Source organism: Danio rerio, chromosome 10, assembly GCF_049306965.1.
Source record: "Danio rerio strain Tuebingen ecotype United States chromosome 10, GRCz12tu, whole genome shotgun sequence".
In the NCBI taxonomy this organism is placed as follows: domain Eukaryota; kingdom Metazoa; phylum Chordata; class Actinopteri; order Cypriniformes; family Danionidae; genus Danio; species Danio rerio.
The window spans coordinates 26,528,883-26,540,936 of NC_133185.1; the positions used below are offsets into that span (position 1 = coordinate 26,528,883).

At 36.1% G+C, this 12,054-nt stretch overlaps 4 protein-coding genes and 2 long non-coding RNA genes across 19 annotated transcripts in view; 4 read left to right on the forward strand and 2 right to left on the reverse strand.

Annotated features, from left to right (window-relative positions):
* LOC141376355 (uncharacterized) overlaps window positions 1–12,054 on the reverse strand; it is a 974,232-nt gene that overhangs the window by 586,094 nt on the left and 376,084 nt on the right. The window lies entirely within an intron of this gene.
* LOC141376356 (uncharacterized) overlaps window positions 1–12,054 on the reverse strand; it is a 259,480-nt gene that overhangs the window by 101,822 nt on the left and 145,604 nt on the right. The gene's annotated exons all lie outside the window — the stretch shown is intronic.
* The window catches only part of pcdh1g1 (protocadherin 1 gamma 1), a 153,508-nt gene that overhangs the window by 13,657 nt on the left and 127,797 nt on the right, over window positions 1–12,054 (forward strand).
* The window catches only part of pcdh1g2 (protocadherin 1 gamma 2), a 147,690-nt gene that overhangs the window by 7,839 nt on the left and 127,797 nt on the right, over window positions 1–12,054 (forward strand).
* The window catches only part of pcdh1g3 (protocadherin 1 gamma 3), a 143,891-nt gene that overhangs the window by 4,040 nt on the left and 127,797 nt on the right, over window positions 1–12,054 (forward strand).
* Window positions 7,275–12,054, forward strand: part of pcdh1gb2 (protocadherin 1 gamma b 2) — a 132,577-nt gene continuing 127,797 nt past the window's right edge. The window contains 1 exon segment of the mRNA NM_001012658.3: window positions 7,275–9,736. Coding sequence (NP_001012676.3) covers window positions 7,289–9,736 — 2,448 coding nt within the window. The 5' untranslated portion in view covers window positions 7,275–7,288.

Sequence of the window (12,054 nt, forward strand, 5' to 3'; positions counted from 1 at the left end):
GACTTCACAGAACAAATATATATTTCTGGAAATGGTAGGAAACTTTGGGGCGCTATGAAAGTAGTTACTAATATGCACTCAAAAAAATTATATGTTGGCTTTAATTAACTTTTTTTATGTCAACAGGTTCCACGTAACCGAGTTAAGTTACCTTAAAGAAAGAATATTTATTTGAGTGAACTTAAGTTAGTTACATAAAGGTAAGGTTATGTTGTTTAGTTCAATCAACACAACATTTATAATTTAGCTTTAATTTATTTACACTGCTAAAAAAATCCATTAAATTTACTGAAAAATACCAGCAGGGGTTGCCAGGATTTTTCTGTAAAAATACAGAAGTTTTATAGGACTGTTTAAATTTACAGAAAATAACCATATTATATCAACTGATACAATGCTTAGTTAACAAAATTCTAGTTTAGCTCACAAAAACGTAAAGTCATTCAATGCACTAATGTGTTCATGTATGTATGTATAATTAGCAAACAGATTTTCACTGTATTTGTAACTACACAGTTACTTTTAAACAAAAGAAGTGGCAGCACAACATCAGCTAGCTTTTTATATTGGTTATATAGTTTATATTGGACTTGCACACAGATGCTACTATCCTCCACAATGGTGGAATCAATGCTCTTAATGATTTCTTTCTTAAATTTGAGGCTCCATTAGATAAAACAATTGATTTATACTTTATTATATGTAACACAGATCAAAGATCATTTGTTTGTACAATATTTAAAGGTATATGTGCAAAAATAAATCTATGGTCGCTGACTGAATTTCTGCCTTTTTTTTTTTAAACTGGATGGACTGAGAATGTCATTAATTGTATTTCTCATTTGGTAAATAAACAGTTAGAGGATACCCCAGCATGTGCATGTTTACTTATTATTGATTTTAGTTTGCTGTTTAGTAAGATTTTACTTAAGAAACTGGCACTGAAAGTAAATCCCTCATATAAAACTGTTTAATTCATTTTTTACTGATCGTACACAACAAGGGTCATTAATTGCTGTTCTGCAGAAAGAATTACTAACACAGGAGAACCGCAGAGCTGTGCTAGCTAACCTATTCTGTTCATGTGTCTCAGATCAGGATAATTATTTGTTTATTACTTTTTTGAATGACACAGCAATATTGAGTTTACTGCTCATGAATTAAACTTCTTTGCACTGATTATCGGAAGTATTGTGGGATGGGGATTTGTAATTTTAAATAGAACAAGGGCTGTTGAAATGATCTTTGATAAAAAATCTGTGGGGTTCACAGTCCTTTAGTATTTTACATTATATGTATTGAACAGGTTTCCTCACAAACATAGTTAGGTGTTCATGTAGGCAATCTGTTATGTTGGTCTTATCAAGGCTTTAATTTTTGCATAAGGTAAAGGTATTTAGAGTAAATAAGAGTATTTTATTCTTCTTTTATTATTATTTATAACTCATTTGTGAAGAGAAGTAACTTAATGCAGGGTGTTGGTATATTTTATGTGCAAATTGATGTTTAATTTATTGTATTGTAAGGTGTTGTCTGACTATATCACGTATGTCCAAGACAGATTTCCCAGTAATGGGACAATAAAGTATACACATACAAACCATTTCATCTAAAAAAAAAGTGAAATTCTTCAAGACAATGTGGTTTTAAAAGAACTGTTACTATGTGCTAAGACATTAAAAAATATATATCATATAAACATACTGTATATCAGTTTTCATTCCAATTATAAATCAAATAATACATTTCTCTAAACAAGGATTGCATTGGTGTTTACATAATGCATACAGTATTCTTACTGTATTTTTACTTTTGTAATGCAACTTAGATTTGACTTTATTCAAGTTTTGACTTTGTTTTCTGTTTTTGTGAGTGATCTAAAATGTGAATCTTTTACCACAATGATCCCTATAAAATTATTATCACTGGAGTAATAATAATAGTCAGTAAAGTATATATTTAGATATAAGTATAAGGCAGTTAAAAGTATTAGCCCCTTTAAGCTATATATTTCTTACAGAACAAACCATCATTATACAGTAACTTGTCTAATTACCATATCCTGTAGTTAACCTAATTAACCTAGCTAAGCTTTTAAATGTCACTTTAAGCTGTATAGAAGTGTCTTGAAGAATGTCTAGTAAAACATTATTTACTGTCATCATGGCATAGATAAAAGAAATCAGTTATTAGAATTTAGTTATTAAAACTATTATGCTTAGAAATGTGTTGAAAAAAAAATATCTCCGTTAAACAGAAATTGGAAAAAAATAAACAGATATATTTATTTTTAATTAATTATAGTCACCAAACTTATTTAGAACTTGAAAGATAATACAATACAATTTAAGCAAAATATTGCAAAAAAAAATTTTTTTTTTTTACTTTTCTTAATTTTTCCCCTTTTTTAAATTTGTATTTAATATGTTTCCAAATCATATAAGTTTGGGTGTACTAGTTTTTGGACCATTATTGTAAGTTATTTTGTCAGATAAGCTCCAAACTTGGCTTCAGTACTGACTAATCTAATGTATGCACAAATATAATATTGTATAGCTTCCTATTAAAAATATGAACTTAAAAGATAGACTTGTGAGGGGTGTACTTATATATGCTGCTCTGTATATATAAATATAAAACAAAAGACTAAACATAAAAAAGACTAAACCTTTTAAAAGTCGTTGTATGACAGTTTGCTAAAACATTAAGTAGTGGCAAGTGGTTGATTTTAACTGATTTTTCTAAAATACCTTTCTCCATAAAATTAAATACTTCTGCTATCCTTCTGATGTTATTTTTTTACCATTCTATAATTTGACTACAATGCAAAGGTGTGAAAACAGTCAGAATTTGACACCAAACTGCTACAAAATAGCAACGAAGGCAAACATAAATAGCAATGAAAATGTATAGAGTATAATGCACGTATTTTCGTTTGTATGTCTTAAGAAAATTTGAGCATGGGGTCTCTGGTTGAGTTTGCAGATGAAACACTTAGAAATACCTTGCGTCTAGATTTAGACTATACTTGCAAAACATTACAAAACAGTATTAACTATAAAGTCGCTATATTGTTTCTAGTCTAGGTAACAGGTATTTGTTACATGTTTTATAATCTTTCCATCTTAAAAAAAAAACCAAAAGGCTTAAAATTTGACAAATGTGTGTCTTTTATGACGGTTTACTGTAAATAGTCTTAACCTTTTCAATCTTGTTTTTCTTTTCTTTCATGCTCTTATCTATGAACCAATACTGGATATTCTTCTACAGGTAAGGAAAAAAAACAACATTTTATTTACTCTAACTGAGTTACATGTTTTTGATGCATGATTCCAATGACTTATTTTGTAATTGAATCTGAAAATCCTGTTGATGAAATTTAAAAGACTATTAAAGGAAATGTGTTTAACAGATATAGCTAATAAATAAGGTTAAAGTATTAAGATTTGTTTTAATCATTGCTGGTGCTGCCTTCATGGAAGGAAAGAAACTGTCAAATCTGTACATTCAATGCATTGTTAGTTTCTTAGGTGACTGCCAAATATATGTTGTCAAAACAATGCAAAATTGCAAAAAAGTATACCATAATTGAATAAGAAAAACACAATGTTCCAAATGTTTTTCTCTGCTGATATTTTCATTCATTCATTCGTTCGTTTCTTTTGATCGTTCGTTCGTTCATTTACTTTCAATGATTCATAGTCCATTGAGTCTGAAAGTGGAATTGTATACTGTATTGTTTTGGCGGGTGCTGTTCATTCCCGTGGTGCTGAAATGGCCATAGTCTGTTACTGATAAAACAAGTTGTAGCTCACAATTGAGTCAACACAATTAAGTTGTTTAGTTATGTTTTCGTAGAACTGCTATACGTACTTTGTACGTTTGGCTAGAACAGCTGCATTGAGGCTTCAGGTCTTGTATTTTCAATTTTAAGTCTCTGAGTGCCGCTGTTGATTAACGTCTGACTAGAGCGCCTGTTTGCTCAGTGGTCTACAATTGCCGGTGCATTTACAGACACGTTAGGCTGGGCATATACGTGGCATTTTTCTGACGATAAGGACGTGAATGTGCTCTAGGAAAACTGGGATTTTTCATTTTCGTTTTTGTTGCAACTTAATTTGACAACAGAGCTCAGATGGCTCTCTTAATTTTTGCGAGCAATACAAACAATCAATGGAAGACTTTTACACATTCAAAATGGCAGATTGTTTTTTTCATCCTCTGCTTGTACGGAATGGACGTCGTTTATTGCAATGTGAGATATTCCATTCCGGAGGAAATGACGGAGGGATCATTCGTTGGAAACATCGCCAAGGATCTTGGAATAGAGATAAGTAGACTGATATCTGGAAAAGCTCGTGTCGTAACAAAGGGTGGACGACAGTATGTCGACCTGAGCAGAGACAAAGGGACTCTAGTAGTTAAAGAAAGGATAGATCGCGAGGAGCTCTGTAAGCAAACGACGCCGTGTAGCTTCAGTTTTGATCTCATCGTTGAAAACCCAATCCAGCTGCATCGAGTTACGGTTGAGGTACAAGACATCAACGATAATGCTCCCTTATTTCCGAAAGAAAGTGTTAATTTGGAAATAAGCGAAAACTGCATTTCTGGTACCAGGTTCCCTTTGGACAGCGCAATAGATACAGACGTAGGACTAAATAGTGTACAGAGCTACAAACTTCACCCAACTGATAATTTTAAACTGGAGGTGCACAGTCTGACTGATGGAAATAAATACATTGAGATGATTTTACAACGAGAACTAGATCGAGAAAAGCGCGATGAGATTAAATTGGTTCTTGTAGCAGCCGATGGTGGATCACCTCAGAAATCAGGCACTGTAAAAATACACGTTACTATTCTTGATATTAATGATAATGCCCCATCATGTAAACAGCCAGTATTTAAAACTGAGGTTAGAGAAAATTCACCTGCTGGTACTATTATAGGTACTGTTAGCGCTGCTGATGCTGATGAAGGCGTTAATGGCCATGTTTCTTATTCATTTGCTGTTGCTAGCAAGGAAGCAAGGGAACTTTTTGATATAAACACAGAAACAGGTGAGATAATACTTCTTGATCATTTAGACTATGAATCTCAAAACAGCTATCAATTAAACATTAAAGCTAAGGATAAAGGAGGTCTGGCTGACACATGCAAATTTGTTATAGATGTTACTGATGAAAATGATAACTCTCCGACTATACAGCTGATGTCCTTCTCAAACACTATTGCTGAAAATTCCCCAGTGGGAACAACAGTAGCTGTTATTAATGTAGAGGATGCGGATTCGGGCAAAAATGGCCTTGTTCATTGCTCAATAAATCAAAATATTCCTTTTAAAATAGAGTCATCATTCTCAGAATATTACAGTTTGATAACTGATGATATGCTTGATCGAGAAACTGTTACTGAATATAACATAACGATCTTGGTATCGGACCAAGGAAGTCCAGCGCGACACTCTAACAAAACACTTAATGTTAAAATATCAGATGTCAATGATAACCCGCCCAAATTCGGCTCAGATGAATATAAAACATTTGTTAATGAAAATAATTCCCCTGGCGTGACTATACTGACTGTTAAAGCAAATGATGCTGACTGGGGTCCCAACGCGCAGTTATCTTACTTCCTGAAGGATGAAGATATACGCGGTGCACCGCTAAGTTCACTCGTGTCTGTAGATGCTCTTACTGGAACGGTTCATGCAGTAAAATCTTTTGATTTTGAACAGTTAAAATCGTTTTCCTTTAACGTGACAGCTCGAGATGGAGGATCCCCGCCACTGAGCTCTGAAGTAACAATATCCATCAATATTCAAGACCAGAATGACAACGCTCCTCAGGTTCTGTATCCAGTACAGACTGGCGCTTCAGTGGTGGCTGAGATTGTGCCTCGTGCTGCAGATGTTGGATATCTGGTCACTAAAGTGGTGGCTGTTGATGTGGACTCTGGTCAGAATGCCTGGCTCTCCTATAAACTCCAGAAAGGTCCAGACAGAGCGCTGTTTGAAGTGGGCTTACAGAATGGAGAAATAAGAACTGTGCGACAAGTGACTGATAAAGATGCTGTCAAACAAAAACTCACTGTTGTTGTGGAGGATAACGGACAGCCCTCTCGCTCAGCTGTGGTCTCCATTAACGTGGCTGTGGCTGACAGCTTTCCCGAAGTGCTGTCAGAGTTCACAGACTTCACGCATGAGAAACAATATAACGACAGCTTAACTTTTTATTTAGTTCTGTCTCTGGCCGCTGTTTCTTTCCTGTTCATCACTTGTGTGGTTGTGATAATATCAGTTAAAATCTACAGATGGAGACAATCTCGCTTCCTCTATCAGTCCAATCTGCCTGTTATTCCGTACTATCCACCGCATTACGCAGACACAGGAGTCACTGGAACTCTGCCGCACGGCTATAATTATGAAGTGTGCATGACGACTGACTCGAGGAAGAGTGACTGTAAGTTTTCTACACTCGGGGGTCAAAGTGTTTTAGTGGTGGACCCCAGTTTCACTGAGACGATGCAGCGCGCAATGAAGGAAAAGAACATTCTTGAAAACTCTGAACTACACGAAATGGTAAGAGCATTGCATAATTCGATTAATAAAAATGATGACATTGATAATAATAATAATGATAAAAATATATAATAATAGGAATAATTATCAAAAACAATTAAATACAACAATTTGCAATGTCTTTATTCCAATTTAATCATATATATTTTTGCTTTCTACATGTTGTTTTTAAATTTTCAATTTTAAAATAAAATGATAGGGCACCTGTTTCAGAAAAGAATTCAAAGTGTACTCTATTCTGTAAAATCACACTATAAAAATATATGTTGTGTTGGTATCACGCATAAAATCACTGCTGAAAAGGTTAACGAATTCTTCCTGTTTCATGTTTTTGACGAAATTGACGGTGACTATGACATATTTTAACAAAACGCAGTTTTCTTTATTATTATTGTTGTTGTTGGTTTCGTTCTTGCTCTTGTTTTTGTTGTTTTGGTAAATCTCATGACGTTTAACAAGAATGGAGTCACGGAGGCTTGTATTTGCAAGTTTAAAGCTCTGAGTGCCGCTGTTGACTAACATCTGAGTAAAGAGCCTATTTGCTCGGTAGTCTGTATTTCTAGTCTCTTATTCTGAAGTGCTTGTGGGTTGGGCATATGTAGCTTTTTTCATGGATTGAAAGGACCTGGATTGCAATATGCATACATCTTGTTTGGCCTTTTAATGTATTATTGCACTTAATCTCGCTTTATTTGACGACTGCTTATCATGATGCCGTTCATATTGTTGTGGAGCAATTCACACAATCCACGAATGATTTTTACGCATTCAAAATGGCAGGTTGTTTTTTTCATCCTCTGCTTGTACGGAATGGACGTCGTTTATTGCAATGTGAGATACTCCATCCCGGAGGAAATGCCGGAGGGATCGTTTGTTGGAAACATCGCCAAGGATCTTGGAATAGAGATAAGTAGACTGATATCTGGAAAAGCTCGTGTTGTAACAAAGAGTGGACGACAGTATGTCGACCTGAGCAGAGACAAAGGGACTCTAGTAGTTAAAGAAAGGATAGATCGCGAGGAGCTCTGTAAGCAAACGACGCCGTGTAGCTTCAGTTTTGATCTCATCGTTGAAAACCCAATCCAGCTGCATCGAGTTACGGTTGAGGTACAAGACATCAACGATAATGCTCCCTTATTTCCGAAAGATAGTGTTATTTTGAACATAACCGAAAACGCAGTTTTAGGTGCTCGCTTTTCTTTGGATCGCGCCATGGATACAGACGTAGGTCTAAATGGAATACAGAGCTATAAACTACACCCAACTGACAATTTTAAACTGGAGGTGCACAGTCTGACTGATGGAAATAAATACATTGAGATGATTTTACAACGAGAACTAGATCGAGAGGAGCGTGATGAGATTAAATTAGTTCTTCTGGCAACTGATGGTGGATTACCTCAGAAATCAGGCACTGTAAAAATACACGTTACTATTCTTGACGCTAATGACAATGCCCCGGTGTGTAAACAGTCAGTATTTAAAACTGAGGTTAGAGAAAATTCACCTGCTGGTACTGTCATGGGTACTGTTAGCGCTGCTGATGCCGATGAAGGTGTTAATGGCCATGTTTCTTATTACTTTGCTCTTGCTAGCAAAGAAGAAAGAGAACTATTTAATATAAACTCAGAAACAGGCGAGGTTACACTTCTTGCTCATTTGGATTACGAATCTCAAAATAGTTACCAATTAAACATTAATGCAAAAGATAAATGGGGTTTGTCAGATACTTGCAAATTTATAATAGATGTAACTGATGAAAATGACAACTCTCCAACTATACAGCTGATGTCCTTCTCAAACACTATTGCTGAAAATTCCCCAGTGGGAACAACAGTAGCTGTTATTAATGTAGAGGATGCGGATTCGGGTAAAAATGGCCTTGTTCATTGCTCAATAAATCAAAATATTCCTTTTAAAATAGAGTCATCATTCTCAGAATATTACAGTTTAATAACTGATGATATGCTTGATCGAGAAACTGTTACTGAATATAACATAACGATCTTGGTATCGGACCAAGGAAGTCCAGCGCGACACTCTAACAAAACACTTAATGTTAAAATATCAGATGTAAATGATAACCCGCCCAAATTCGGCTCAGATGAATACAAAACATTTGTTAATGAAAATAATTCCCCTGGCGTGACTATACTGACTGTTAAAGCAAATGATGCTGACTGGGGTCCCAACGCGCAGTTATCTTACTTCCTGAAGGATGAAGATATACGCGGTGCACCGCTAAGTTCACTCGTGTCTGTAGATGCTCTTACTGGAACGGTTCATGCTGTAAAATCTTTTGATTTTGAACAGTTAAAATCGTTTTCTTTTAACGTGACAGCTCGAGATGGAGGATCCCCGCCACTGAGCTCTGAAGTAACAATATCCATCAATATTCAAGACCAGAATGACAACGCTCCTCAGGTTCTGTATCCAGTACAGACTGGCGCTTCAGTGGTGGCTGAGATTGTGCCTCGTGCTGCAGATGTTGGATATCTGGTCACTAAAGTGGTGGCTGTTGATGTGGACTCTGGTCAGAATGCCTGGCTCTCCTATAAACTCCAGAAAGGTCCAGACAGAGCGCTGTTTGAAGTGGGTTTACAGAATGGAGAAATAAGAACTGTGCGACAAGTCACTGATAAAGATGCTGTCAAACAAAAACTCACTGTTGTTGTGGAGGATAACGGACAGCCCTCTCGCTCAGCTGTGATCTCCATTAACGTGGCTGTGGCTGACAGCTTTCCTGAAGTGCTGTCAGAGTTCACAGACTTTACGCATGAGAAACAATATAACGACAGCTTAACTTTTTATTTAGTTCTGGCTCTGGCCGCTGTTTCTTTCCTATTCATCATTTGTGTGGTTGTGATAATATCAGTTAAAATCTACAGATGGAGACAATCTCGCTTCCTCTATCAGTCCAATCTGCCTGTTATTCCGTACTATCCACCGCATTACGCAGACACAGGAGTCACTGGAACTCTGCCGCACGGCTATAATTATGAAGTGTGCATGACGACTGACTCGAGGAAGAGTGACTGTAAGTTTTCTACACTCGGGGGTCAAAGTGTTTTAGTGGTGGACCCCAGTTTCACCGAGACGATGCAGCGCGCAATGAAGGAAAAGAACATTCTTGAAAACTCTGAACTGAACGAAATGGTAAGAGCATCGCATGATTCAATTAATTAAAATGATGAAAATAATATTAATAAATAATAATAATAGTAATAATATAATTAAATAATAATAGTAATAATTCTGAAAAACAAATAAATACAACATTTTACAATGGATTTGTTTTCATTTAATCATATATTTTTACTTTCTGCATTTTTAAATTGTCCATTTTAAAATAGAATGATAGGCCAGCTGTTTCAGAAAAGAATTCTAAGTGTACTTTAATATGTAAATTTACACTATAAAAAAAATATATGTTGTATGGGTATCACACATAAAATCACTGTGCTGAAAAAGGGCGCTGTTCATTCCGATATTGCTGAAATTCCTCCTGTTGCATGTTTTTGACGGATCTGACTGACTCAGTGACATATTTAAACAAAACGCATTTACTTTCTTGTTATTGTTCTTGTTGTTGTCGTTGTTGTTAATTATTCTTGCTCTTGCTTTTGTTGTTTTGGTGAAAACTCATGACGTTTAACAAGAATGGAAAGAGGGAGGCTTGTATTTGCAGGTGTAAAGCTCTGAGTGCCGCTGTTAGCCCACATCTGAATAAAGAGCCTATATTTGCTCAGTAGTTTGTATTTCCAGTCTCTTAGTCTGACACGCTTGTAGGTTGGGCATATGTAGCCTTTTTGGATTGAAAGAACCTGCAATATGCATATATAGGATTTGGACTCTTATTGTTGTATTGCACTTAATCTCGCTTCAGTTGACGACTGCTTATCACGATGGCGTTTTTACTGTTGTGGAGCAATACACAGAATCCACGAATGATTTTTACGCATTCAAAATGGCAGGTTGTTTTTTTCATCCTCTGCTTGTACGGAATGGACGTCGTTTATTGCAATGCGAGATACTCCATCCCGGAGGAAATGCCGGAGGGATCATTCGTTGGAAACATCGCCAAGGATCTTGGAATAGAGATAAGTAGACTGATATCTGGAAAAGCTCGTGTTGTAACAAAGGGTGGACGACAGTATGTCGACCTGAGCAGAGACAAAGGGACTCTAGTAGTTAAAGAAAGGATAGATCGCGAGGAGCTCTGTAAGCAAACGACGCCGTGTAGCTTCAGTTTTGATCTCATCGTTGAAAACCCAATCCAGCTGCATCGAGTTACGGTTGAGGTACAAGACATCAACGATAATTCTCCGTTATTTCCGAAAGAAAGTGTAAATTTGAAAATAGCAGAAAATGCAGTTTTAGGTGCTCGATTCCCTTTGGATAGTGCTATGGATACAGACGTAGGTCTAAATGGAATACAAAGCTATAAACTACACCCAACTGACAATTTTAAACTGGAGGTGCACAGTCTGACTGATGGAAATAAATACATTGAGATGATTTTACAACGAGAACTAGATCGAGAGGAGCGCGATGAGATTAAATTGGTTCTTGTAGCAGCCGATGGTGGATCACCTCAGAAATCAGGCACTGTAAAAATACACGTTACTATTCTTGACGCTAATGACAATGCCCCGGTGTGTAAACAGTCAGTATTTAAAACTGAGGTTAGAGAAAATTCACCTGCTGGTACTGTCATGGGTACTGTTAGCGCTGCTGATGCCGATGAAGGCGTTAATGGTTATGTTTCATACTCCTTTGCTCTTGCTAGCAAGGAAGCAAGGGAGATATTTAAGATAAACACAGAAACAGGTGAGATTATACTTCTTGCAAATTTAGATTATGAGTCGCAAAATAGTTATCATCTAAATATTAATGCCGTAGATAAAGGAGGTTTGTCTGATACTTGCAAAATTGTTATAGATGTAATTGATGAAAATGATAACTCTCCAACTATACAGCTGATGTCCTTCTCAAACACTATTGCTGAAAATTCTCCAGTGGGAACAACAGTAGCTGTTATTAATGTAGAAGATGCGGATTCGGGCAAAAATGGCCTTGTTCATTGCTCAATAAATCAAAATATTCCTTTTAAAATAGAGTCATCATTCTCAGAATATTACAGTTTAATAACTGATGATATGCTTGATCGAGAAACTGTTACTGAATATAACATAACGATCTTGGTATCGGACCAAGGAAGTCCAGCGCGACACTCTAACAAAACACTTAATGTTAAAATATCAGATGTCAATGATAACCCGCCCAAATTCGGCTCAGATGAATATAAAACATTTGTTAATGAAAATAATTCCCCTGGCGTAACTATACTGACTGTTAAAGCAAATGATGCTGACTGGGGTCCCAACGCGCAGTTATCTTACTTCCTGAAGGATGAAGATATACGCGGTGCACCGCTAAGTTCACTCGTGTCTGTAGATGCTCTTACTGGAACG